The sequence below is a fragment of the Perca flavescens genome, chromosome 8, assembly GCF_004354835.1.
Source record: "Perca flavescens isolate YP-PL-M2 chromosome 8, PFLA_1.0, whole genome shotgun sequence".
Lineage (NCBI taxonomy): Eukaryota > Metazoa > Chordata > Actinopteri > Perciformes > Percidae > Perca > Perca flavescens.
The window spans coordinates 4,936,249-4,963,511 of NC_041338.1; the positions used below are offsets into that span (position 1 = coordinate 4,936,249).

Here is a 27,263-nt window from a genome sequence, read left to right on the forward strand (position 1 = left end):
CTTGGAAATTTGAAAGAAAAATCTTGCTAAGCGTAAGCAGCAACCTCATTTCCATATATTATAACATTTTGATTTCAAAGTAAAAGCACTGTATCGCTCGAGGACAACAATTATGTATTGGCTGTCTAACACATAGAATGGTTTAACATGTGCGCATATGAGTGAAATTAAATGCCATGAAACAAATAAATAGTGACAGTATATTTCTCAAGGAATATTTCCGTTAACATAATTTCACCATTATTTAAATTAAAACACGCTGGACAAGATGGGTTTTATTTTGAAAGTCATAACCGGAAAAGCTTTATCTAAAGCTGGCTAGCTTGCCTCAAACCCTCGACTGTACGACTCAAAAGCAACCCGGAACATTTAAGTCAACTAATCATTCCAGAAAACGTATTGCAAGGAGTTTGCTCCAGTTTTCCGAGCAGTTGTTTGTTTGTTTGTCAGATGTTACGCTAAGAAAAGTCATTTCTGCGGACTGAGTTAGTTCTATCTCAGGGGGGGAAAAAGACAAATGTTTCTCGCTCCGACTGCGGCGGTTCCTGTGGAACTATAGCCCTCGACTTGTCTTTTCAAAGCAGGTAGGACCCAGTCAGGGAAAAAGCTTCTTTCACAACCCTGTCCTGTATCTTGTCCTAAAACTTTGGCAATAGTCATATGAGTTTTGAAGTAATAACTGTTAAACTTTTATCTGCATTTGTGCGTTTGCTTCCCACTTCAGTTAGCCTACACATAGTTTTGTGGTTCACTTAACGTTATACAACAGCACATTATTTTTTTTTTTTTTAAAAACTAGCTTTCAGTGTTTAGCTGCACTTAAGTTACTTACAATTATTTGTGTAAAACAGAATCGTATTATTGTAATAAACAGGTTATAGGCTACCAGTGGAAAATGTGCATGCTATATATGAATATGAATGAATATTTTTTCTTCTTAAAAATACAAAGCCAGCCATCCACTAAATCCCAGTAGAAGCCTAAAGCCAGTCTTTCTCTTGTAATATTCCTCTATTTAAGATATAGGCTACTAGGTGTGTGTGTGTGTGTGTGTGTGTGTGTGTGTGTGTGTGTGTGTGTGTGTGCGTGCGTGTGTGCGCGTGTGTGCGCGCGCGCGCACACCCTGTCAGGTTAGGAATTTCTGGCAGCTGAGAGCTTCCCCCTTCTCTCTCTCTCTCTCTCTTCCTCTCACTCTCACACACACACACACACACACACACACACACACACACACACACACACACACACACACTCTACTACAGAGGGGAGGGGGTCTTTGAGTCCAGGGGGTCTGAGACACAGTAGTGAGTCAGCAGGCTAACAAAAGGTCTGGGCTTAAGCTTAATCAGTCAAAGTGCTCATAGAAGAATATATAGGCACTGATAGCTGCTGACAATGGTGGACATTTAATATTTACTTTTGCAAGTCTAAGCTCATAAACCAGTCAGGATATTCTGTCATGGAGGGGAAGAACTGAATCTTACCTGTTCCATGTTAAGTAAAACTGAAAAAAAAAAATGTTTGTACCAAGGCTGGGTGATATGATGATACACTGTATATCGTCAAAACGATATAAAAAGTCTTATCATATTTTTCTATATCATTTCCATATAGACTCTTTGCATTCTGATCCTTGCACATTACATTCATTATGCACTAAAGTTCTTTATAAAATGATTAATATAATTAAAGTGATGGTTCGGAGTAATTTCACCCTAGGGTCCTTTGCACCATGACCTCGAGCCAAACACCCCCCCCCCAGAAGCTTTCTTCACAAGGGTAGAACATTGGGAGAGTTAGCTTAGAGTAGCGTTATCAGCTGAATAGCTTAGCGCAAGGGCTAATGGATCCAGTGATGTATCTCATAAATGACCCCACTAATAATGCCCAAAATGATACCAAACTTCTATACTAAGCACTCTTACTGCCCGTTAGGTAGCAGCAGCAGCAGCAGCCGCAGAGACGAGAAGCCAACAGGCAAGTGTTATTTACATACACTTCTGGTGTACTTACAAACTTTCCAATCCATCGATTTATGAGTAAATAAACTATTTGTACTAGTGTAGAAGTTTGGTATCATTTCGGGCATTATTAGTGGGGTCATTTACGAGATACATCACTGGATCCATTAGCCCCTGCGCTAAGCTATTCAGCTGATAACGCTACTCTACGCTAGCCTCGTGAGACCGTCCTGATCTCGCGAGCTCCAGTTTTCCACTCGCAGATCAGTCTGGCATCTTGAGATAGAGAAAATTTGGAGCCGTTAGCCAAACGACCGGGCCAATCAGCGTTGGTTTTGAGGTGGGTTAGGTGGTGATAGACAGATGGTTTATCCAATCAGCTAACCAGTATTATCAGCCAGCGGTAGCCCTAATTCTGTTAACCGGTCGCTAATGCTTTTTTTCTCTTGGATCCTTCTTTTGGAATATGGTCCGGGAACCTGAAATGGTGTCTTTTATTCCTAAATTCTCGTTACACAAATGGCAAATATCCTTTACCGACATGTTGCTTGCATGCTGAGCTTACGAGCTATGCTTTGCCTGCAGCAGCAGGGGCGGGCTTGTGGTTGTATTTTCATACGCTTCGTGGATCTGATTGGTTGATTTGGCCCGTCTATCACCAACATAGGTGATCGACAGATGGTTCATCCAATCATATAACCAGTATTCCGCACCTTCCCAAAAGTTCTCCAACGGAAAGTTCCCAGATGGATATGCCGAGCAAATGCGAAGCAATCCATCTGGCGGAGTCAGGTTAACTCTACGCTAACTCTCCCAATGTTCGACCCAGGTGAAGAAAGCTTCTGGGGGGGTGTTTGGCTCGAGGTCATGGTGCAAAGGACCCTAGGGTGAAATTACTCCGAACCATCACTTTAAGTTCTGAGTGTGAGTGCCCTAGAGAGTGTGTGTACTGTGGATACTGACCTACAGGAAACCTCCGTCCTTGCAGGTGGTAGAGAAGCAGAAGCGAACCATAGACTCACTGTTATTCTGCTATGGAGTTTACAAAAATTGGCCAATAGATTATTTTTGGGGCTTTTCTGCCTTCAATTTTGACAGGACAGCTAGGTGAGAAAGGGGGAAGACATGCAGGAAATCGTCACAGGTCGGATTCAAACCCTGGACCTCTGCGTCAAGGCATAAACCTCTCAGTATATGTGTGCCTGCTCTACCCACTGAGCCAACCCGTCCGCACCGTGTGGTTATTTGAATTGGCTATTTATTTATTCAATTAAAACATGCTATATCGTGGGCGCCAGGATGGCTGCGTTGGTGTGGCGGGCACCCATGTGTGGAGGTTTGCTCCTGGGCGCGGCGGGCCCGGGTTCGGCTCCGAAGTGTGGCCCTTTGCTGCATGTCATTCCCCCACCCTCTATTTACTATCACAGAAAACTGAGAAAACCAGCAAATATTCACATTTGAGAAAATGGAATAGTTGGCATTTTTTGCTTAAAACTTGATTTCAATCGTCAATAAAATTCAAATAGTATCCAATCCATATATTTAGATTAAAAGCATTGACCGTTTTATTTTCTGAATTCTAAAGGGTTGAACTTCACTTGAAGGTATCTACATAAGAGTGACATGACACTGTCATGAACGTGTCATAAACATAAACAAGTCATGAACGTTTATGACATAATGCTTCTGTCAGTAAGTGTCACGACGGTTTGTGTCACGACAAGTTAGGGTTAGGGTTCATGTGTTCATGACAGTGTCATGTCACTCTTATGTAGATACCTTCAAATAAAGTGTAAAGCAAACAGACACATACAGAAGGTGCAGTTTCAGCTTCATCACAAACATAAACGTGCATCGACAGGCACAGACATGGGCAAACACTTTCAGTGGTTAAACTCTGTAGAGATAGAGATGAACACCTCCCCTCTCTCTTCTGCTGAGTTAAGAAAGGGAAATGTCAAACAGCCTCAACATTTTTACTGACCAGCATCTTTTCGGTTGAGTCTCATGAGCTGAGGTTATACAGCAAGCTCAGGGTGAGTTTGACAGTATTTAATAGTATGAAATAGTATTTTTTGAAATTACGTTCATATTTCTACATTCTGGCTGTCGATGTTGCTGTTAGAAGAAATTGGAAATTATTTTGAGCAAAGAGTTAAATGTTTTCACATTTTATACTGTATGTCGTCTCATTTAGTACTTTTAATATGTTGCGTTTACCAGCAAGTTAATGTAATAAAAAAAAAAAAACAGTGTGAAATCAACACTTTCTGAGCTTGTTTTGTTTTTGCAGTTGAGGAGATGAGCTATGGCTCAAAGCACTAGCTTAAGTTGATCCTTCGTCATGTTGTAATGATGGGGACTGGCAGCTCAGGCTGAGCAGTATCCAGTATTAGGAGGCCTGGAGCATGTACTGACAGGTCGTGATGAATGTAGACTTATAGTGCTTTGCCATCAGCCCGTGAAAATCCAGGCTAGTGGAAGTCTTTGCTGAAGGTTTTAGCTCTCTGCTTCGACCGGTCTGACTTTGGTCTGAACAAAAGTCTACTGAAGTGTTCTTTTCAACAAGTGTAATTGCCTGGCTACATTGCAAACCATAGAGGTGCTGTTTTGCTACTATGGAGTAGCCTATACAAACATTTCAATTGGCATGCAAAACATGCTATATTGTAATATATTAGCCTGACAAGCCAGACCCACATCAAGATGTTGGGTCTGGGAACTCACCATTGGCAGGGCTCAATCCGAGGTTGTCTTTCAAATTCCCTCTGCACGCAATAAGATAGCGCTACAACCAACCAGAGCAACGCTAGTTGATAGATTAAACTTTTGCCGTATCCGGTCGGCAAATCTCCGAACACATCTTCCTTTTTTAAGAATGACTTCAGTGCCGTTCTTTATTCTTTTCTCAAAGAAAAGCTTAACTCCAAGTCAACAATAGTCAACACTACAATATTGTTGCGGTATCGATATCGAGGTATTTGGTCAAAAATATCATGAGTTTGGCTTTTCCAGCTTGCAAGCCAACGGAGAGTTGCTAGACACCCTGGCTGCAAAGTACATTTGCTGCTGCTAGGGGTGCGTCTAGATTTCTAGGCTAGTAATATATATGATCAAGATATGAAATGACCTATATTGATACAGCCCTATTTATTGATATTTATGGTATTGTGATTTCAGGCTAGAAGACATTATTTTAAATAGTTGCTGCCTTTTATGTTTTTTTAAGAAAGATTTAAATTATTAGACGGGAAGTTGTGTCTCTGTAGTCTACCGTTAGCTAGCTACCGTAAATGTATGCTACTTTTAAAATGCTATATTTCTCCCCTGGGCTCACCAAAACGGACGTAAAAGCATATCAACCATTCACTGCACGTGATCGCTAGTAAACATATTACATCTTTGATGTCATTTTTCAAGAATCGTTTTAAAAGTAAAAACAGCTAATAGACAGCTAATAGACACATGGGCTCAGTTTCACATTCGTCATTATACACCTCAGACAGATACTCATACTTAAAACCCATACAGTCTTTTTTTTTGTCACAAAGACATGCCATTACCCGGAGTTTGCCCTTGATTTTGCTGACTCATAAGCTGCCCTAGAACAAATCTACATTTACACCCAAATCTCTTTAAGATTAAGACTGCAAACCCTTATTTGTTTGGTCGGCCTTCAGCACCAGCACCAATGTAATGACGCGATTGTGTTTGCATATTCTTGTAAAAATCAGCAGGACTACAGCCTTAGTAAATCCCACTGTCGAAAGATAGTCCTCCCCCGTTTTCACACTTGCTTTGAAGGCCTTCTTTATCAGGAAAGATTCTGTCTCAGTGAGGTGAGAAGACAGTAAAGGCCTGTGGTTGTTTTGACAGCAGTATTGCTTTGAAACCTGCCATCAACTTTAAGAGACTGGAGTTATGGTATGTAAACTATCCAAGAGATCTAGCAGAGGGTGGGGGTTATTAATCCCACCAAACGCAAGCAGGCACAAGCTCGACCTATTTAATTTCACCGAGGGCTCATGAATGTGCAGAAATATTTCGATCCAACTGTATTGTTTCCATGTGCTGAGAGCGAGGGAGAGACGGAGAAGGACAAGGAAGGGGGGGAAGGGTTAGAAGCACAACTGCTTCTTCTGTATCCTCTGGGAATGCTGTCTGAAGGCCGAGGAGGAAGTGCATATGATGTGTGTATGAGTTGGAAAAGGGGGACAAGAAAGATTGAAAAATCCGAAGTGCGTGTTCAGACAGAATTGAGCCCTCTCAGCATAACTCAATGCACTATAAATATACAGTGAAAGAGGAACAGAGTAAATACTATTGAAAATGATAGTTACATTGACAGCCATGAGTCATTCATGAGACAACTGGGCTTGTCAGTCCAGCAGAGAGACTGCTCTCAGGTTGGTTAGTTTTCGCTTTATCACGTTTAAAAAAAAAAAAAAACTGAATTAATATCTAGTTTGAAACGACAGCAACTGCCCACATAAAGCATCTCCATTGTCAAAATTTAAATCTTTGAACTGTAGATTAATGAAATGATCAATATCACCAGTTTATCACCAGTTTAGAGCTCAGATGTGTAGTCCATCCACAACATTTCAATATGAAATTTAATGTGAAATTCAATCTTGGGACTTGTAGTCCCCCATCAGATACAAACTCAATCTCATTATTGAGATCATCCGCAATAAAACTTTTTAACACTTCATCACTGCATGTTAGACAAGACTCATATACATCATACTGCACAAAGTGCAACTTGCACAAATATAGGTATTTTACTTACATCTTTATAAATACTATTTAAGTAGGTTGTACATTTTTTTCTTGCCACTTGTATATATGTTTGTATATTCTTTCCCTTTTTATTTTTATTTTTATTTTTTTATTTATTTATTATTTCTTGTATATTCTGTATGTGTGCTGTATGTCTTATATTTTGCTGCTGTAGCAATGATATTTCCCATTTTGCGGTCAATAAAGTCTAGCTAATCTAATCTAATTTTGGTCACAGTTGCCTAAAGTTTATTTGGTTTGTTTATTGGTTTTATTCTTGTCTTGTGGCATTATGTTTTTGGGTTGTCCATCTATCCGTCCTATTCACGTGAATGTGATATCTCGGGAACACCTTGAAATAATTTCTTAAATATTTTGAACGTCCACTTGAACTCGAGGATGAACAGATTTGATTTTAGATGTAAAAGGTTAAGGCCACTGTGACCTCATGTGTCCCATACTCTTGAACTCAATATCTCAGGAACGCCTTGAGGGAATGTCTTCACATTTGGCACAAATGTCAGCTAGCGGAGGCATACCTATCAGTTCCTATCAGGTTCCAGGTTGTAAAGGTCATGACATTTTGATTAAGGAATATCTTCTATGTCTCTTTTATTATCAACAGCTAGAGAGTGGTGGAGTCGAGCGGTGCCAACATGCCTCAACAGAAGGACATAGTGAAGATAGCCATCCAGATGCCTGGGGCCTACCCCCAGCTCATACAACTGGACCAGGTAATGCCCACACAGACCAAATATCCTCCCTTTTAAACTCACAGTGCCTGTAAAAAGAGAATGAATCGTGTAATCTGTTGCTAGTTGGTATTGATATTTCAGTTCACCTCCTGGGCACTGTCAAGGGGCCCTTGAGCAAAGCACTGAGCCCCCCAACTGCTGGGGGCGCCTGTCCATGGGCAGCCCCCTCGCTCTGACTTCTCTCATGCATGTATAGGTCCTGTTTGTGCATGTATGGGTATTTTGGGCCTGTGTGTAATGTAAAAAAAAAGAAAAAAGACCCTTGGGGCAGTAATAAAGTATGTGTTCTTCTTCTTAAAAAATTATATATTCTTAGTTCTCTCCGACAGTGAACTTACATGGCAATTTCTTGCCAGGTAGTGCGTCCTTTCAGACTGCTTTATTTGCTGAAATTGGTAACTCAAAGATCGCAAAAGGGGTCTTAACCCTGACCTTCAAGGGATGTTCAGATATTTGACACAAGTCAAGTTTGTGAGTTTAATTTATTAATAATGACAATAATAATAATACATCTAGCACCTTTAAGGGGACCCAAGGACACTTTACACATATTGGGCTCTATTTTATACCTGGCGCAAAGCAGCAAACAGCGCAGCATCAACATCCAACATCATTGGTAGTTTCAGACCGACACAGTTGTCATTTTCACGCCCAGTGCCCATGATGTGTAAGTAGCAAACGTGCTGTACTATACTTCCTCCTTCTCAGTTAAATAGGTCATCTGTGCATTTGCTCATGTGCTGTCAAACAGAGTTGTTGATGGGACAGAAGACTGGGAGACGGCGGATGGCCCGCCATTTCGCTCACGATTAGATCCTCGGCAGAAAACCGCTTGCTTTTCTAATTTCTCGACTGCGCCGTTCAATTAGCAATGTGCCAGGTGTGCTAACACTCCGATTGGTTGAACTCATGTTAAACACAAAACATACCTATGATTTTGCCTCTTTGCACCTTTTTTTTGCACCCAGATTATGCTGCGTTTATCAAGCAAAAGTGAAGTTGGACATGCCGTAAAATGCACTTGCGCCCTGCATTTTCAACCTTGCGCTATAGATTGTTTAAAAAGGGCCCATGGAGGCAGACAATTGGTAGAGATGCCAGGGCATGAATGTTAGCTCAGGATGGTAGTATGAAGTATATTTAGGTTTAAGAACAGTCAAACTGAAACTCACAACTCACAAGACTGCCTGCCTAAGTGCCTCCATACAGCTAACACCCATCAACTAAACCTACCGGGTGGGTCACGATCTGGGATGCAGTAGTGCCTGAGAGGCTAAAGTCGGATCAGAATGATGACTCTGGCTCTTAAATTTGAATTTGTCCACGCTGTGGCGTTGATGGCAGGTTGGGTGATATATCAACGAGAATACACTGCATACTGATTTAATATGCCTGATTTTCATTTTCATTTTGACTAAATGTGATTGTGGGGAAGTTTTCCATGTATTTCCCAGAAACTATGGGGAAGTTGTAGCCTACATCATTGTGCAACACATGGGTAGTAGTTTAAACTGCATCCTATACAGCAGGGGTGTGTTCTTACATTCACATACTGTACATCGCTTGAGAAGGTTTGAACAGAGAGAGAATGGATTCAACACGTACTAAATAGACTGGTAATTTCAATAGTTGGACCACGACTGAAACTGGAATGAACACAGGTCCCAGATCCACACACTTTTTTATAGCCCTGATACCGAATATGTTCAGGATGTTTTGTTGTAATATTCCTAAGAGCAGCACAACAATTGAGTATTCAGGAGTGTTGATTTGGCTGTGAATGCCCATTTTATTCTCCAAATGTTTTTATTTTTTTATTTTTCTATCACAACCAATCCTGTTAGCCCAGAAAATTCCCTCAGAACCTTCTCATTGGCCAAGCGGTCTCTACTGTACTCCTCCGATTGGTCGACCTTCTTGGCTGCCACTAATAACAGAGCAGCCACTGGGTCTACCACAGAACCCAAAGGCATTTTGATTGGTTTACCGCGGGACTGACCACTAATAGCAGGATAGCTGAGAGCCAGACATGGAAGTAGTCTGTCTTTTATTTACGCACTAAGAGGGATCTGGGCACTGAGGGTAACATTGTTCAGAAAGTGTTGGGGAGCTCTTGGATTTCCTCTTCTCAGCAAACACATTTTGCAGCCAGCAAGAATAGCTGTGGTACCGTGATCCCATAACAGTATGTCATTACTGACGCATGTGTTCAGCTCCCTGACAGAGAAAATACTTTGATAGTAGACTCTGTGTCCTGTTGTTATGACCCACATGTATGCAGCAGGTGTTCTTTTTTTAATGTTTTTTATGTTGTGTGAATGTATTTGCATTTGTATGTAGCTGACTATAGGTTGTTTTGTTGTGTCTTTGTGCAGAAAAAGCCCCTGTCTGCTGTAATAAAGGAAGTGTGTGATTGGTAAGTTGATGATGATGAATCTGATGTTTTGCTGACTCTACGCTTTCTCTGTGATCATTTTTGAGATTATTATCATCCAACTGTATGTATTACTGTGATGGTTATCGTGTGTGTGTGTGTGTGTGTGTGTGTGTGTGTGTGTGTGTGTGTGTGTGTGTGTGTGTGTGTGTGTGTGTGTGTGTGTGTGTGTGTGTGTGTGTGTGTGTGTGTGTGTGTGTGTGTAGCTGGAATCTCCCAGGTCCTGAAAACTACGCTCTGCAGTATGCTGATGGAGTGCAGATGTACATCACTGAATCGGTGAGTCACATTTATGTACAAATCAATACAATTATTTATCTACATGAGGGTCATTATATATTATACCTTTACATTACGACGGATTTTTTTAATAGTTTTTTTTTAAACAATAACAATGTCCAAACAGCATTCAACTCCTCTCTTGAGGACAAGTTCTTCTGGTGCATCTCCAGTTTTTCTTTCTTCATCCATCTTTTTTCTCTGTTCTTGAATGTGCAGAAGCTATGGAGACTCTCCAATTGTTAACAGGCTCTTATGCTACCTAGCTAGCTAGCAACTATAACATTACCCACGTTCAGTGGGGTATATTTGTAAATGTACAATTATTAGTGTTAAAAATTGTTTATGTGCCACAAATTGTTGTGTGCCATGGTGTTTTACCCTGTTAAAGTGAGTTAGTTGTGTAAAAAGCCTCGGGTTTGGCACGTGACGATTTTTTGACGCGAGGGTGAAGCTGAAAAGGGTGACGCAGCCAAGTCAGTGTTGTGTCTGGTTGCAATGGCGCTGCGCTTAGCTAGCTAAACACTCAAGAGGGAAAGTTGCCAATGTTTAACTCTTGTAGCGAGCCATCCGGCAGAGTTTTACCACCGGGTAAATGCGGACCTCCGGGTATTGGCGCCAATTATCTGCTTCTGTACCACAGTACAGAAAAATCTGTACTGTACTGTAGGTATTGTGGCAAGGTGCTACCAAACGCTGAACAAGACATTTTTAGGCAACCAAAATGTTCCAGTCACCTTTGAAAACCCACAGTGAGAGAGTCAACACACAGCACGACGACACCCAATAACAAGTTCACAGCTTTTTAACGTACAAAGTGCCATGGATATGGATTGTTAGCCTCTATCATGCTTGACAGGTCGGCACGTAGGCGCGCCCTAAAGCAATTAATCAAAGAAAAACAACTCTGTCCAATTTTGTATTTCCCTGGAGTCCAAAAGTACATGGAATTACTTGTCTTAAGTTGAAGCCCAGGCCACACGATGTTGACACAATGTCAACATCAGCAAAGGACAGAAAGAGAGGCAGAAAACGAGAAAAGCAGCAGGAGGTGCAGTGATTGCTATCTTTCTGCAGTTTACACAAAAAACTGTTTTACCGTAAACATTTCTCTCTATTTCACTAACCAGTAAGTAGAGTGTTAGCACTAATTATTCATAGCTTTTTCTGCAGTTTATAGCTGACTATATTTGTCCTAGTGTGAGTTTGTATATGGGTTACTGTGTGAATAGGTATTGTATACGTGTGTGTGTGTGTGTGTGTGTGTGTGTGTGTGTGTGTGTGTGTGTGTGTGTGTGTGTGTGTGTGTGTGTGTGTGTGTGTGTGTGTGTGTGTGTGTCTGACTTATTTGTATCCATGTATGACTGACTTCCTCTACCTTGTGGTTGATATGTCTGCAGTGTATTTTAGTTTTCTGCAGTTTTAAAACATACAAAATACTTTTTTTTTCTCTGCATGTATGTGTGTGTGTGTGTGTGTGTGTGTGTGTCTCTCTGTCTGTCTGTCTGTCTGTCTGTTTGTGTGTTGTAGAATCGTCTGGACATTAAGAACGGCTGCATTCTGCGTCTGACCAAGGCACCGGTGAGTCTGAATCAACCAGGCTCTCAGCCAATCTAGTCTTGCACCTCCCTCTTCTCACATTCCTCCAGCCCTCTGTCTCTCACTCTGTCCCTGGCTCGTTACTCTTTCATTTATTCTGCATACAGCAAATTTACAGAATCCGCTGCATGCACATACAATAGAACTGGTCAGCACTGATCTGTCACTGCCATTACAAGTAGCTGAGTTTAAAAAAGCAACAATATAATTTGAACAACCAGAAAAGGACACAATTGTTGAGTATGGTGTGTGTTTTTGTCGATGCTGGTGAACGCAGGGACGCTGTGCAGAAGACTTGTACAAGGGCATCCAGAGCTCAGACGCGGGCGTTCGCTGCGATTCGCTGAAGGAACTGGCGAGCGTTTCCACAGACGTGACCTTTGCTCAGGAGTTCATCAGCCGAGACGGACACCTCTTATTGGTCAAGATAGTAGAGGACTGTAATGAGTAAGTACTTAACTACAATTTGTCATTGCAAGTGTGTGTGGGTACAAAATACTTCTGTCTGTCTGTCTCTGTGTGTGTGTGTGTGTGTGTGTGTGTGTGTGTGTGTGTGCGTGTGCGTTTGTGTGTATGTGTTCCCCTTTGGTTGCAGCTGGGTACACATTTAGAATGTCTGTTAGAATGTAAGCTTAAACTGTGAATTGGTCTGTTTGTTAACGTTACGTTAACGTTGTAGTGCATTGCTGCATCATTTATTATAGTGTCGAAGTGTAAGTGTGCATAATATTTCTTTGTGTGTCATTCAGGAGTAATGTGATCATGACCCACACACTGACAGGCTTCATGGAACTGATGGATCACGGGATAGTTTCATGGGAGAACCTCTCGTCTGTCTTCATCAAGAAGGTGCTGTAGCTTGTGCTGTCTGTCTGTCTGTCGTTTGGTCACAGATTTGTTTATCACTAACTGTAGCTGCACGCTCTCTTACTATTCTTCCTGCTCTCCTTCCCTTCTTTCCTCCTCTCCTTCAGATTGCCAGCTTTGTCAACGCAAAGCCGACCGATGTATCAATACAGCAGGTGTCCTTGGACATCCTGATGAGCATGGTGCTGAGCAGCTCCAACCTCTTCCTGCAAGTCAAACTGGAAGTCACTATGGAAAGGCTCATCGCTCACCTCCAGGTGTAAGTAACCGATAGATATGGACTGACTCTTAAATGTTGAATATTTTAATTTTCTGCTGCTTGGGTCTCCCAATCAAAACCAAATTATCCGCACGTGAGCGGGAACGGGAGGATTTTGGATAGAGCGCAGAGAAAGTTGGAGCTTCGCCTTATCTCCCGCTCCATCCTGCTCCAATTTCGCTTCCGTACCGCTCACGCCATGAGTACGAAGCATGCCCGAGCCCGTCTCTGTGTTACTGGAGCAATATTGAGCTGAGAATCCCAAAGCGGCTTTGAGCGGCAGAGCAGAAGGAACAAACCGCTCCGTGATCGATGAGCAGAAACTCTGTTTGTCAGGCGACCAAACATAACAAACCATTACCTTGAATATTAAGATTTTTCTGGGTTTGAACACTCAAAAGAATATATAACTTAATATATAACATAGGTCTAGTCATTTGTAGGCATTTTAATGCAGACATTCTACATATATCTTTAAAAGCCAATCATCAACTCATTGAATCTTTGAATGTGTGCTACCACACCTGCTTGATATATGAATATTTTTTGTTGCAACTTTGATTATACCATGAAATTTATTACACTGATTCTTTGACATAAGTATAATGTAATGTAGAAAACCCCACATAGCCTTTTGCAGAATATCTTCTGTATTGCTTTATTACAAAACAGGGCGCTGTTCTTCCAGAACAAACCACGTTCAGAGTTTCTCTCAGTGGAAGAAACCAAAGACGGATGGAAAACACCCAATACAATGTTCAGGAACACATCTGTGGGGCAGTAGGGTGGGGCAGCATTGTCTTTTTAGGAAGTTATTAAACATGTAATAAAAACAACTAGTGCTGATAATACTACTGTCTCCGCCATTCGTCACACTCGGATTTCACAATTAGACGGAATGTGTCAATGTGAGAATGGAAAACCTTTAAAACATCCTTTAATCTCAACCTGTTTTCCTTCCTTGTCATGCAGCCATTGAATGTTTAAATGATGTGTGTTTTTCTCACTTTTGTCTTTCTCCTCTCTGACTGATTTTAGGACGAATCAGCAGATACAGACCAAAGCCATGGCCCTATTAATGGCACTACTACAAACAGCCGCTGACTCAGACAGACAGGTGCTGCTGCGGTCCGTTTTTTACTTTCTAACCCACATAGCACCAACTTCCTCTTCTCATAGCTGTTCAAAGTTCCACGCATGCAGACCAGTAGGTATTTAGTTAGTTTCAAGGCCTTCCTGAATGTCTGTTACTCCCAGACAGTGCTGCCTGCAGTTGTTAATCGGTATGCATTGTGCATACTTAGCTGATGTTATTCATATTCCGTCATCATAACATTAGACTATGGTGCATTCTTGCAGTGATGGGAAGCTTTTGTATCCCAGGCTGAGAGAGGCAGCATGTGACTTGGGGTGAAGGGTGGTTATTTGCACCAGCAGGCCATTTTTGTACATGCGAGTCAGAATGCTGCGGGCGCCACTTCTTACAGACAGCTGGAAATGACCCATCTATCTCATTCTGTCTGGTCATCTCACTTTTTCTGTAAACAGTCGAGCCTTTCTCTCCCTCTGTTCTGTTGCTGCTCCTCTCTCATTGTATGGAAACAGTTCCTTCATTCAGCCCTCAGTCTCCTTTCTCTCAGACTCTCTTTGTTACACTTCTTCCTTTTTACAGTAGGTGAACAAATCCACCCTTCTTATCAGCAAATTAGCTCTGACCAAAACGAGGCAGGGCTAGAGATGCATGTACCAGCAAGTGATGATTTCGTCACAGAGGTCAAAGTCCCTCACACTAACCCTTGTCCCGCCCACTAATCAGTCACTGGCACTCTATCGCCACCCCATGATAGAAACATGTCATTGCACCCCAGTAACACATTTTACTTATCCTCACTTTTTTCCCCGGTTCCTTTGTCTTTTGTTTCCCAGGATATGTTTGCATTCCTGAATAAGAAGAATCTCCGTCAGTACATCTATAAGGTAAATTATCTCCTTATTTACATTTCACATTCTGTAGCTCAGTGATAATATGATGAAAGAAGACCGTATTGTACTCTGGTCTATTAAGGAAAATTGTGTATTTGTTGCAGAACATCATCCATAGTTCTGGATCCGTCCAGGACGAGATGGCCCACTACCTCTATGTCCTACAGTCACTTACCTTAAATCACCTGGAGCCTCGCATGAGGACGCCTCTGGACTGTTACAGCCAGGTGAGCTATAACATGACGAGTCAAACTCAGAGTGAAAACATCTGCTGCTGGTTAACGTATTTTCCACTGACTCCAAACATAATTTTAGGTATTAGTATTTTTGGGATGGAAATCTATCAATGCAGGATACTACACCCCCCATCGTTAGTCCATCTAAATATCAATATATTTGAGCACTATTTAGTTGTAGCCTGCATATTTTCTAGTATAACGAGATGATGGTCGATTTGATAATCAGAAGTATCAGCAGTAAAAGTCTTTTGAAAATCTGCAGGGAAGTCTAATCGCAGTTGCAGCAGTACCAACAGTAACATACAAGGAGCAAAAATCGAATTGTATCTTCGCAAATCAATGATCACAATAATTTTTTTTAAATCATCTCTGTCTGAAGTTATATAATTAGGCATGAGATCTCCTGTAGGTTTAATCTTGGGGTTAAGGCAAAGTTTAGGTTAATTGCTAGCTTATCCAAAACCGACGGCTCAGTGCGAGCCGACAAGATCAGGTACACGACACTCTGTGTGACGCAGGACGTCAGGCACCGCCCCCGGGTGAACATTTTTAGGGTGGTCCCCTTCCTTCGTAGTACTATTATATTCAGTCCTTGTCATTGAAGCATGTACACTTTGTGAAAAGACAGGTGTGAGCTCAGTACTGGAAACAGACCTACTGCTCAGACCTACTTATCTGTGCACTACATCCTGTTAAATAGATGTGCAATATAAATTTAAATCTATATTCAACTGTTGTATATTGGTCATAATTTATTCAGCCATAATAACACTCTGTATAGTTGCACATACTGTACCTTGTTGTGCATACAGTACAGGCCAAAAGTTTGGACACACCTTCTCATTCAATGTGTTTCCTTTTTATTTTCATGTCTATTTACATTGTAGATTCTCACTGAAGGCATCAAAACTATGAATGAACACATGTGGAATTATGTACTTAACAAAAAAGTGTGAAATAACTGAAAACATGTCTTATATTTTAGATTCCTAAAAGTAGCTACCCTTTGCTTTTTTATTAATAAGTGAAATAATTCCACTAATTAACCCTGACAAGGCACACCTGTGAAGGTAAAACCATTTCAGGTGACTACCTCATGAAGCTCGTTGAGAGAACACCAAGGGTTTGCAGAGTTATCAAAAAAAGCAAATGGTGGCTACTTTGAAGAATCTAAAATATAAGACATGTTTTCAGTTATTTCACACTTTTTTGTTAAGTACATAATTCCATAAGTGTTCATTCATAGTTTTGATGCCTTCAGTGAGAATATACAATGTAAATAGTCATGAAAATAAAGAAACACATTGAATGAGAAGGTGTGTCCAAACTTTTGGCCTGTACTGTATATACCTACCAAATCATGACCCGGTTACTCAAGATAATCCACAGAACTGGTTGTGAGCAGTTTCATGTACTTTCGTCCTACCGAACTACACCCGCCAACCGTATCACTGCGCAGAAGGAAGCATTTTGATTTTTGATTTTGGGGTGAACTGTCAAATTAAAATACCAATGCTTATTTTATTATCACTCCAGTCAGATGTCTGTAACAAAAAACAATTTGAAATACATTAACACTCAAAGATGTCCACTCAGCATCCATCTCCATCCATATCATATCTACATTTTATCTGCCTGTCCGCCCCCCCCCACCCCACAGGAGCAGAGAGACATCCTTCACGGTTTGCGGCAGGCAGCGTTTGAGACCGAAAGCGACAACAGCTTGAGCCACGAGAGACGACGCTCGCTCTGCGCCAAAGAGTTCAAGAAGTTAGGCTTCTCTGTAAGTGACTGCTTTCAGATGTTATTTTGTAATGTTTCTGTTCACTGTGATTATTTTCATGTTCATATCACTGTGATTGATATTGTCTTTGATCATTTCAGAACAATAGTAACCCTGGTCAGGACTTGGTGCGAACGCCTCCTGGTCTTCTAGCTTTGGACACCATGTATTATTTTGCTGCACGCTATCCTGATGCCTACAGCCGGGTGAGCATGGTTTATCTGCTGTTAATTTGACAATTTGAAGAGTTTATAATAGTAACAGTACTGCACTGTATATAGATGGATGACAATAAAGTCTCTTATCTAATAGTTTAGCCTTGAAGTTGCTGCAGCTGTGAGCCTTTGGCATTTCCATTTCCGGAACAGCCAATAGGAACTCTCTCTCTGATTGGGCGAAGTCTCTCGTCGTGGAAAAAGATTTTCTAAAGCCTAAAAACGAGGAGGAGGTGCAAAAGTCTAGTTTTTGAATAACAATATGCTGAAAGATTGTTATGGAATTTCTGCCCAAGTTTAAGCAATTAAACTGCCTACCCCAGCTTTAAGGAACTGTCATAAAATTGTATATTGGCACATTGATTTTGTCTGTGTAAGCTGTTTTGCACAGGCTTCTTTTTTTTATGATCACCAAAAAATGAATTTGTGATGTTTACAAGACAATGTGACATTTTTCCCGTCTCCCAGTTTGTCCTGGAGAATAGCAGTAGGGAAGACAAACATGAGTGTCCATTCGCCAGGAGCAGCATCCAGCTCACACTCATCCTGTGTGAAATCCTTCGTATCGGAGAGCCCCGTATGTTGACCCTCCAACCGACAGTATTAGTGCCATCACTTTGTCTGTAACCTTTGACTGTAGCAACTGATAATCTTGTATCAATTTGCTTTTCGTTCTCCATCTTCCCCATTAACAGCCTCAGAGACGAGATCTGACTACCACCCCATCTTCTTCAGTCAGGATCGGCTGATGGAGGAGCTGTTCTGTGTCTGCATCCAGCTGCTCAACAAGACCTGGAAAGAGATGAGAGCCACACAGGAGGACTTTGACAAGGTGCAGTAACATAGCATGGCATGGTATGGCATGGCATGGCTGTCTTCATAAGCCTAGCAAAAACTATTGTGCCATGCAGGAGGATTTTGACTAAGCAGGCTAGCTTTAAACTCTAAATTCAGCTTTCTTTTCACTTTAAATGAATAGTTCAACCTTTCAGGAAATGCATTCAGAGTTTGATGAAAGAGTGGTATTAATCTTCTTGTGTAACTCTAAATAAGCATATTCCCAAAAAGAAACACTACTTTTTGAAGGATTCTGTGTAATTGTGAGGTGTGATAAACAGAGATTAAAAGATACAGAGCTGTGTTTTTTGGCCCCAACACCATCTCAACCCCTATCTATTTATGATCATACTGATATTTACAGTTTTGAGGCACATCTCAGTACAAACTGTGAATGCTCTGAAAGGGGTGGACTACATTCCAGTTGTACTGTAGCCATATATGTCTCCATGTCCACTTCTAATAAATCTAATAAAGACCCGGCAGGAGGAATGCTGAGTTAAAAGGCAGATGACTCAATTTGTATGTAATGCAAGCTGTGTTTTCTACACATACTTTTTGCAACGTAGTCCACTGATTACAGTCGCTACACTGACAAATAACTGTTGAAACGCATGGCTAGCATGCCTCAATGGCACATTAACTGTCGCTGTGTGTGTAAAAAGATGACACAGGGTATTTTAGATCCAGACTTGCCATTGCCAGAACCGGCCTGTTTACTGCAAATCCTGTGACATAGCAACACTGTGCTTCACATCGAATACCTGAACTCCTTTTGCGGCAGGCCCAAGCACAACAGCACTTGCATAAATGATGAAATAATGTTGAATTTGGTCATTGCCTTCTCAATATGCACTGACTGTTTCCCTTCTTAAATGCATGATGTTTGTCCGCAGTCATTACCTCCTTCTGTGATCCTTGATTTGTTGATTATGTTTCACAGTAGCACCATAAATCGTGATACAACTGACAACAAGCCTCAGCACCTCTGAGTGAGATGTCTGTCATCTCACACACATCTTTACATGCATTAAAGCATTTAACAAGATACATCAAGCCCACCTTGAGTTATGTTAATGAATTACAAAGGTTTTGGAAACTCATTTAAATTCAACAAAAGGGCAAGCTCCTCCAGACACACAGAGTTGAGCTTAAATCAGAGCCCTTTTAAAATAATCTTTTATGGTGGATTTGTGTAAGTTTGTACTTTTGTGACTTTGTATAGGCTCATTCTTATGCTAACCATCCCCAACCTGCCCCCACAGAAAGAGTTGACCCTGCGTTAACTTTAGGAACACACACACACACACACACACACACACACACACACACACACACACACACACACACACACACACACACACACACACACACACCATACAACCAAAATGTACTATGGTAATAGGTTGAGCCAAGCCTTCAGCAGCAGGATCTTGTCCGGGAGAATTCTTGAGAATCCAGCCGTCCTGAAAGGGAAAGTGGTAGCGTTTTTTGTCCCGAGCCGCATTTCAACATCGCACACAACCGTCCGTCATCGACAAAGTGCTCTCCTGATAGTCATAAAACTCGGTGACCCTTTGGCCTTTTCAGGAGAGGGCCAGTGTCCTGAGCGCCAGGCCAGCAGACCGGCCTTTTGTTTTTGACCACGGCTCCCTACCCAGGGTGCTTTGGGGCAAGGACAAAGGGGCATTAGGTGGACAAAGAGAAGCGTGGTGGGCGGCATCAACAGAGGGAGAAGGGAACAAGGAAAACAAAGCGCCCGGGGAATGAGCAGTAATTACACCACAACAGAGGGAACGTAAAACCTCTGGAAACAATATGAGAGCGAGAGAATGAGAGGGCTGGACTGGAGGGAGCCGAGTGGAAGAAAAGCCAAAGAAAAAGAGAGGTGCTGGTGGTGCGTGTGATATCACGCATTTAGGTTTCGTTGCTTAGATTATGAATTGGAAGTATTGCTGTTTGAGTGAGACCCATCCCAACCTCCAATCACGTGAATTGATTTGTGTAGCTGTGATAACGGTCATCCTCCTCAAATGCACATACACACGCACACACACACACTCTCACACACATTAAGCATACATGCACATGCTGCAGGGTTTTAGGGAACAGAGACAGCTGCCATCATCGCTCCCATTGGCCAGTTCAGCTAAATGACAGAGGGGCTGGGCTGTACAGGCAGGAGGGGGTGGCGGGGGGTGCATGTGTGTGAGAGTATCAGGGTGTCTGTTTACAAAACACCCAAAGGCCTGCACCTCTGCTGTCATGTAGGTTATCTCCGTCTCTCTCTCTCCCTCACTTTCACCGCTTGTCATCCCCATCACTCTTCTCTGATTGTTAACGGCGGGTGGAGTTCAAATTTGGGATTTAAATATCTGTCAAAATAGTCTGCCCCGAAGGAATAAAAGATGGAGGTAAGGTTGCTTTTAGTTTTGTTTCTCGGTTGGAATGTGCGTTGGGCAGTTTGTTGTTCATTTGTTATTCGTTTGTTGTAAATTGATTTTATTTAATTGGGCTGTCGATACAAAATGTTTCAATGATTTTTCATCCATCCTCCAAACTCTTATAAAGGTGAGACGTAAAAAACAACAGAAATTATTCATAGCATGAGAGTTAGGATGCCACAACAGTATGAAGTGGCTGTCTGAAAGCTTGTGTCATGTGAAAGTTGCTGGACAGCGAGGTTATTTTGGTTCAGGGGGCTTGAGCAGGGAGACGCAGTGTGAAACTCTAGTCGCTTGTTTTGTGTCCCAGCATGTTCACACAATATAAAATGACCGTCTGCACTTCCACTGCTGCCAGACGGACAGCCTCGGCCCTTCTCTGTGGTTGGGTCACATTAAAAAATCCTTGTTGGATTGTCCTGAGATTGAGATTTCTGCTTTTGATTTAATGTATGTAAATTGCTTGTTAGCAGAAGCTTTGTTGTAGCAAACAGTTATTTGTATAACAGCTCATAACCGAGTGGCGAGTCTGGACAGAGCTGTACTGAATGGGTCAAAATTGCACTTTAGGACTGATTGTTCACAATCAGTGGAATTGGGTGTGAACAGGAGGGATGTAGGTCAGCAGAGCGTGTGTCAAAGAAGTGAGAGATGGACAAATAGTGCTGGAGTCAGCTTGGTCTCGTAGCGCTATAGATTTCAATATAGATTTTCCACTATTTACAACTTTGGCACTTAAAACTGAAGGGAGCTATAGATTTCACACATATGCACGGTTTCAGGGTAACCAGGGTCAACCCCTGTCCCTTTCTGTTAGCTTTAGTTTAACAAGTCATGCGGAATACACACACATACACACACACACACACAAAATCACACAAACGCTGAGTCAGTGCTACAACAGTTAAATCTGGGGGGACTTTTTAAATTAGATTTATATCAGATTTTCCAAGACCAATAAAAGGATGGACCCTGTAACTGTTCAGTCAAATAACCACCCAGTTTGTGCATCATTGATTGTACTAATTCAGCATGGTTTGTATGAGGGCTTTGGGGGGGGGGGGTAATTGATAATTGGGTTAATAAAGAGCGCGCTGATCAATGGCTGAGATGAGGGGAAGGTTCATGTGATTAGACAGTGTGAACCAGGAGGGAGTCTTTGACTCGAAACTGATAATAGAAGTAGGCGGGAAAACACATGAATGGAGCAGAGGCGCGTGTGGGTGTGGCTTAGAAGGAGTAATGCATGAAAGACTGGATGAGAGGAATGGAACTACTCTTCCTGATTGAACACCCATAAAGCTCCATGTATTATCTATCTATCCATGGACCGTGTTCTGGCCTACTGGAGTAAACAGAAGAATCTTCTTCATGCGGGTTTTAAAGCTCAAAGGTAATAGAGTATTTTATATTGTCATCCAAAATGGTACTCAAATAAAATACTTCAAAGGTATATCAGGTATGCTGTGTGCAGTTTATGTCTATCTTACCACTTCACTTCATGCAGAAGCTCTCTTGTCGAAGGCCACTACAACCCAAAGGCATCTCCGCAACAAGGGGAAGTGTTATTGGGGGAGAGCTGCATGGCACCACAGCCCAAATATGAATCCAAATCAACAAAACTAAACTAAACATTGCTTCCCAGGGCCTGTCCTTAACGCTCATCCCTCCCAGCTAACGCATGGGGCAGTCCACGGTTACCGAGCCTACATGAGACTGCACAGTGTGTCAGCTCTCTGTGTCTCTGTGTCCCCAGGTGATGCAGGTGGTGAGGGAGCAGATAACCAGGACGCTGTCCAGTAAGCCCACCTCCCTGGAGCTCTTCAAGAACAAAGTCAACGCACTCAACTACAGCGAGATCCTCAAACTGCGGCAGACAGAACGGCTGCACCAGGAAGAGACTCTGGCTCCGCCCGTACTGTGAGTAGCAGGACGTTTAAAGATTAGTTATTTGATGAAACTGTTTACATGTGCACCTTTTGGTCGCCCTGTTCGATGACTTTGTTTCAGCTGCATGGCAGAAGATCTCACATCAGATCAGCCTTCTTCTGATGCACACAGGGTTCAAGGGTTTAGTTATTATGTGGATGTTTTTTTAGCAGTAACTATTTTGTCTCCAAGGTCCTGGAGAAAAATTACAATGAACAATCAGATTGTTGTAAAAAATGTTTACCGGTACATGCACACTAATATTCCACTATTATTCCGAAGATGACAATATACTGAATTGGATGCAGGTCATGTAAACAGCATATTCTGTTTGGATATTCCAAATAAGGCCTTATTCTGAATGTAGCATTTTCCGATTAAGACGTGGGATATGCCGATATACATAACATTCTATGGACATATATACAGCACATTTGCAATATGCGTCTCCATTGTTGTTTTTTTTACCACAGATTGCAACACAGACTTTGCCCTGTTTACGGTCAGCTCTGTGCGTTGCTATGGTTGCTGTACACAAACCAACTAGCCAACAGTTTTGCGGGGCTGGGGGTAGAGAGATGCATACCCAAAAGGAAGGTCAGAAGGAGAAACACACCTACCTTCAAGCATTATAAAAGAATTGGATGTCAACAACAGGTTTTTGGATATGCGTATATATGGCAACGCCGACTTTTTCCAAGAAGGTGGTTAAAGAAATGAAAATGAAGGAGGGAGGCTGTGTTCGCACGGTCAAACAAGTGATGCAAAGAAGCAAAAATGGCACACGCAAATTTAGCCATGTAAACAGCTTAGTTGGAATATTGTCTTTTTCAGAATAAGGGCAAAAGCGTAGTATTTTGTGCACGTTAGGGATGCATGATATATCGACTTACTATCGTTATCGCGATATCACGTTGCGCAATATTATATCGAAAGTGTCGCAATAAGTATGCATTATTTAGTTTATTTTGTGGAGCGCTGCGTCCCTTCCGTTGGCTGCGTGGCTTAGTTGTGTTTGATTTAGAGCCCGCTTGTAACGCTGCAATGATCATCATTTCATTGGCCAGTTCCCATGCAACTTGCACATGTTGGTGCACGTCATCACACGTGTCCACTACGTGACAAACCCTACGGAGCGTACCACGTGTGTGCATATTTCGACAGAGGGACAGTGTGAGTGAAGAAATAGATAGAGACAACTAAACGGAACCAATCAGAGAAGCGAAAGAAAAGTTGTGTCCTGTTGTCTTTATTTATTTATTTTATACTGTCCAACCAGTAGAACATGTCCTGTTCTGTAGACATGGTCCTTATTTATTTATTCAAGTTGGACCAGTCCAATATAACCGTCAGTTGAAATAAACCTTGTGTTGTAAGAAAACTTGTTTTATTTGTTATGAATCTATTTTGATGCGTTTTCCCACGACTGTAATTTTATATATGTTTAAAAATATCAGAATTACTACCTATATCGCAATATTCATATTCGATATTGCAATGTCACATTTTGTCAATATCGTGCAACCCTAGTGCACGTAAACGTAGTGTCCATAGCTCTACTGACGACTCCAGATAGTTTCCACCCCTATGGAACCAGCTGACTGGTCAGCCGCCATACTGTTTACTGATTACCGTATATGCTACTGTTTGTCACTAAACACCGAGTGCACCGGTGTGTTGCTGTCACATTGAGGGTTCGTCCATGCAGGCTTGGGGTTTATTTTTGACAAAGGTGCTGTCTCTCCTGCGACTCCCCCGTCTGATTTCGGATTAATGATGAAGATCAAACTGATTATTGCCCTGGCAATGTGACCCTGGCAATGTGACGTTTTTTAATGTCTCGTGTTCAGTTTTGGTTTGTCTTGTACTGCAGTTTGGTTGTGAGTTCCTTCGCAGTAAAAAGGATGCTAATACCATGTGGCGAAGCATTTTGTTGAGCCTGTTTTTTTTTCTTCTTCTTTCCAGTGAGCTCAAAGAGCGCCTGAAGCCAGAGCTGCTGGAGTTGATCCGCCAGCAGAGACTCAACAGGCTGTGTCAAGGAACAATGTTCAAGAAGATTAGCAGCCGACGCAGACAGGGTGAGAAACCGCACACAAACACACACACACACACACACACACACACACACACACACACAGAGTGCGTCTCACTATCTTTGTGGGGACCCGTCATTGACGTCATCAATGCATTCCCTAGCCCCTTACTCTAACCTTAACCATCACAACTAAATGCCTAACCTTAACCCTTACCCTCACCCTAACCATAACATAATTCTAACCCTAATCCTAAAACCAAGTCTTAACCCTCAAACAGCCCTTTAATGTTGTGGGGTCCAGCATTTTGGCCCCACAAAGCTGTCGGGACCCCACAAGTATACTGTATTCCCGGTTTTTGGACCCTACGAATGTAGTTAAACGAGGACACACACACACACACAGAGTGCGTCTCACTATCTTTGTGGGGACCCGTCATTGACGTCATCAATGCATTCCCTAGCCCCTTACTCTAACCTTAACCATTACAACTAAATGCCTAACCTTAACCCTTACCCTCACCCTAACCATAACATAATTCTAACCCTAATCCTAAAACCAAGTCTTAACCCTCAAACAGCCCTTTAATGTTGTGGGGTCCAGCATTTTGGCCCCACAAAGCTGTCGGGACCCCACAAGTATACTGTATTCCCGGTTTTTGGACCCTACGAATGTAGTTAAACGAGGACACACACACACACACACACACTAAAAAAAAACCCAGCAGACTGTGTCTTGTTCGCCTAACCTCTCCGATTGTCTGTTTTTCTCAGATAAACTGTGGTACTGCCGCTTGTCGCCCAATCACAAAATGCTTCACTACGGTGATGTGGACGAAGACCTGGAGAACCCACCAATCGAAACACTGCAAGAGAAGAGTGAGTTAAAGCTGGCCTGGGGCGTGGCAGATGTAAAGATTTAAAATTAGTAGGAGGACACGATTTATTTTAAATAAATTCACTTGATCTCTCTGTCTATTTCTTTTTTTCCTCTCTGTTCCCCCCCTTCAGTTCCAGTAGCAGATATCAAAGGCTTGCTGACGGGAAAAGACTGTCCTCACATGAAGGAGAACAAAGGCAAACAGAACAAGGTGAGCAGCACTCCCTGTCTTTTCCCAGTATGCTCGTGCTCATCGTGCTCACACCTCACTGCGTGTGTGTGTGTGCGTGTGTGTGCCCCTCACTGCAGGAGGCGCTGGACCTGGCATTTAGCATCACATATGATGTAGAAGAGTACAGCCTGAACTTCATCGCCCCCTCCAGAACTGATGTGAGTCTCTCCTCCTTTATTAGTTTGTTTGTGTGTGTGTGTGTGTGTATCATAACGTCCAGTAGGAACATAATGAGTATACTCCACCGGCTTCCTCTTTCTGCCAGTTCTGCCTGTGGACAGATGGACTGAACGTTCTCCTGGGCCGCGAGATGAGCAGTGAATCCATGCGTGGCGAGCTGGAGATCCTGCTCTCCATGGAGATTAAGCTCCGCCTCCTGGACCTTGAGAACGTTTCCATCCCCGACAGCGCGCCGGTCGTCCCCAAACCACCCAGCAACTACAACTTCTGCTACGACTTCAGCCAGACCGAGCAGTAGAGTGTGTGCACTCGCTGTAGTGCAAGTAGGCCGTGTGACTGTGTAAATATATAGTGTGTGTGTGTGTGTGTGTGTGTGTGTGTGTGTGTGTGTAGGCATGTCTGAAATACGAGGCCTGTGTGTATGGTGAAACCTGACGTGTGCATCCATGCACTTATTCCTATAACACAGATTTATAACAATATTTGTTCTTCATGGTCTTCTACATCCAAGTGAGACAATTGAACAGGAGAAAACCTATGGAAACTACAATGGTGTTTGTGGAGGTAATCTGCTACCAAATGGCTGTCGACTGTACTAAATGCTGCAGAGAAATATCTCCAGTTGGTCCCTCCATTCATGATTTCTCCTCACTGCACTGGAAACTTTAACACCGCTCCAAAAACCACAAAACAAATGGCAAAATTAAATTCTTCTTCAATACAGCCACTAAATTAATGGTACTTTTGTTTTGTAATCCTTTTATGTTTCTAAATATATCTAAAACTGTGTATCATACATGAAATATTCCTGTGTGCGCGGCTGGTTTTTACTGGTTGATGCTTTGCTCCTTGTCTCAAAATGCTGGTTGTGCTCATTTGTTAAATTCTTGTATTTTCTGTTGCTTTTTTTTTTTTTTTTTTTTTTTTTTTTTAAAAGGTCCTATGACATGCTTCTTTTTGGATGCTTTTATAAAGACCTTAGTGGTCCCCTAATACTGTATCTGAAGTCTCTTTCCTGAAATTCAGCCTTGGTACAGAATTACAGCCACTAGAGATAGTCCCACTATTGGCTTTCCTTAGGATGTGCCATTTCTGTGTCTGTAGCTTTAGGAGAGAGAGAGCCCTAGGAGGGGAGAGAGAGAGGGGGGCGACAATCATGTCACAAAAAATGTGACATGATTTGTGCGCTATTTGTGGGCTATTATTCTCTTTCAATAAATTCCTTCAAATTTGAGGATCTCCAGCTGGACCAAATTCTCTGGGCGGGCAAAGCAGAGAAAGGGGAGGTAACCTTGCTCCTTATGACATCATAAGGAGAAGATTCCAGATTGGCCCATCTGAGCTTTCATTTTCTCAAAGGCAGAGCAGGATACCCAGGGCTCGGTTTACACCTATCACCATTTATAGCTACTGGGGGACCATAGGCAGGCTGGGGGAACGCATATTAATGTTAAAAAACCTCATAAAGTGACATTTTCATGCTATGGGACCTTTTTAAATCGGCATTAACTAGAGCACAGTGCCTTTTCCAGATATGGTACATGATAGACTTAATTTTTCAACATATGAAAGA

At 42.1% G+C, this 27,263-nt stretch overlaps 1 protein-coding gene across 2 annotated transcripts; it reads left to right on the forward strand.

The window, feature by feature from the left end:
* Nucleotides 1–328: 328 nt before the first annotated feature.
* On the forward strand, nucleotides 329–26,607 carry elmo3 (engulfment and cell motility 3). Of its 2 annotated transcripts, none has more exons than XM_028586387.1 (21): nucleotides 329–584; nucleotides 7,369–7,477; nucleotides 9,874–9,914; nucleotides 10,139–10,211; nucleotides 11,742–11,792; nucleotides 12,088–12,257; nucleotides 12,560–12,659; nucleotides 12,785–12,936; nucleotides 13,975–14,053; nucleotides 14,863–14,913; nucleotides 15,024–15,146; nucleotides 16,819–16,941; nucleotides 17,043–17,147; nucleotides 17,625–17,733; nucleotides 17,852–17,988; nucleotides 22,194–22,357; nucleotides 24,332–24,444; nucleotides 25,173–25,277; nucleotides 25,410–25,489; nucleotides 25,588–25,668; nucleotides 25,776–26,607. In XM_028586387.1, exons 2-21 carry the CDS (start codon nucleotides 7,400–7,402, stop codon nucleotides 25,986–25,988), a joined length of 2,148 nt encoding a protein of 715 aa, XP_028442188.1. In that variant the 5' UTR covers nucleotides 329–584; nucleotides 7,369–7,399; the 3' UTR covers nucleotides 25,989–26,607. The 2 variants fall into 2 exon arrangements, with proteins under 2 accessions (XP_028442188.1, XP_028442189.1); XM_028586388.1 differs by lacking the exon at nucleotides 329–584 and adding an exon at nucleotides 5,817–5,885.
* Nucleotides 26,608–27,263: the final 656 nt, after the last annotated feature.

Excerpts from the sequence above, each read along its gene's own strand:
- elmo3 (XM_028586387.1), top strand. The coding sequence starts at position 7,400 with ATGCCTCAACAGAAGGACATAGTGAAGATAGCCATCCAGATGCCTGGG. Across the intron at positions 12,937-13,974 it reads CTCATCGCTCACCTCCAGGT|GACGAATCAGCAGATACAGA; the intron begins GTAAGTAACCGA and ends GACTGATTTTAG. Across the intron at positions 16,942-17,042 it reads TCAAGAAGTTAGGCTTCTCT|AACAATAGTAACCCTGGTCA; the intron begins GTAAGTGACTGC and ends TGATCATTTCAG.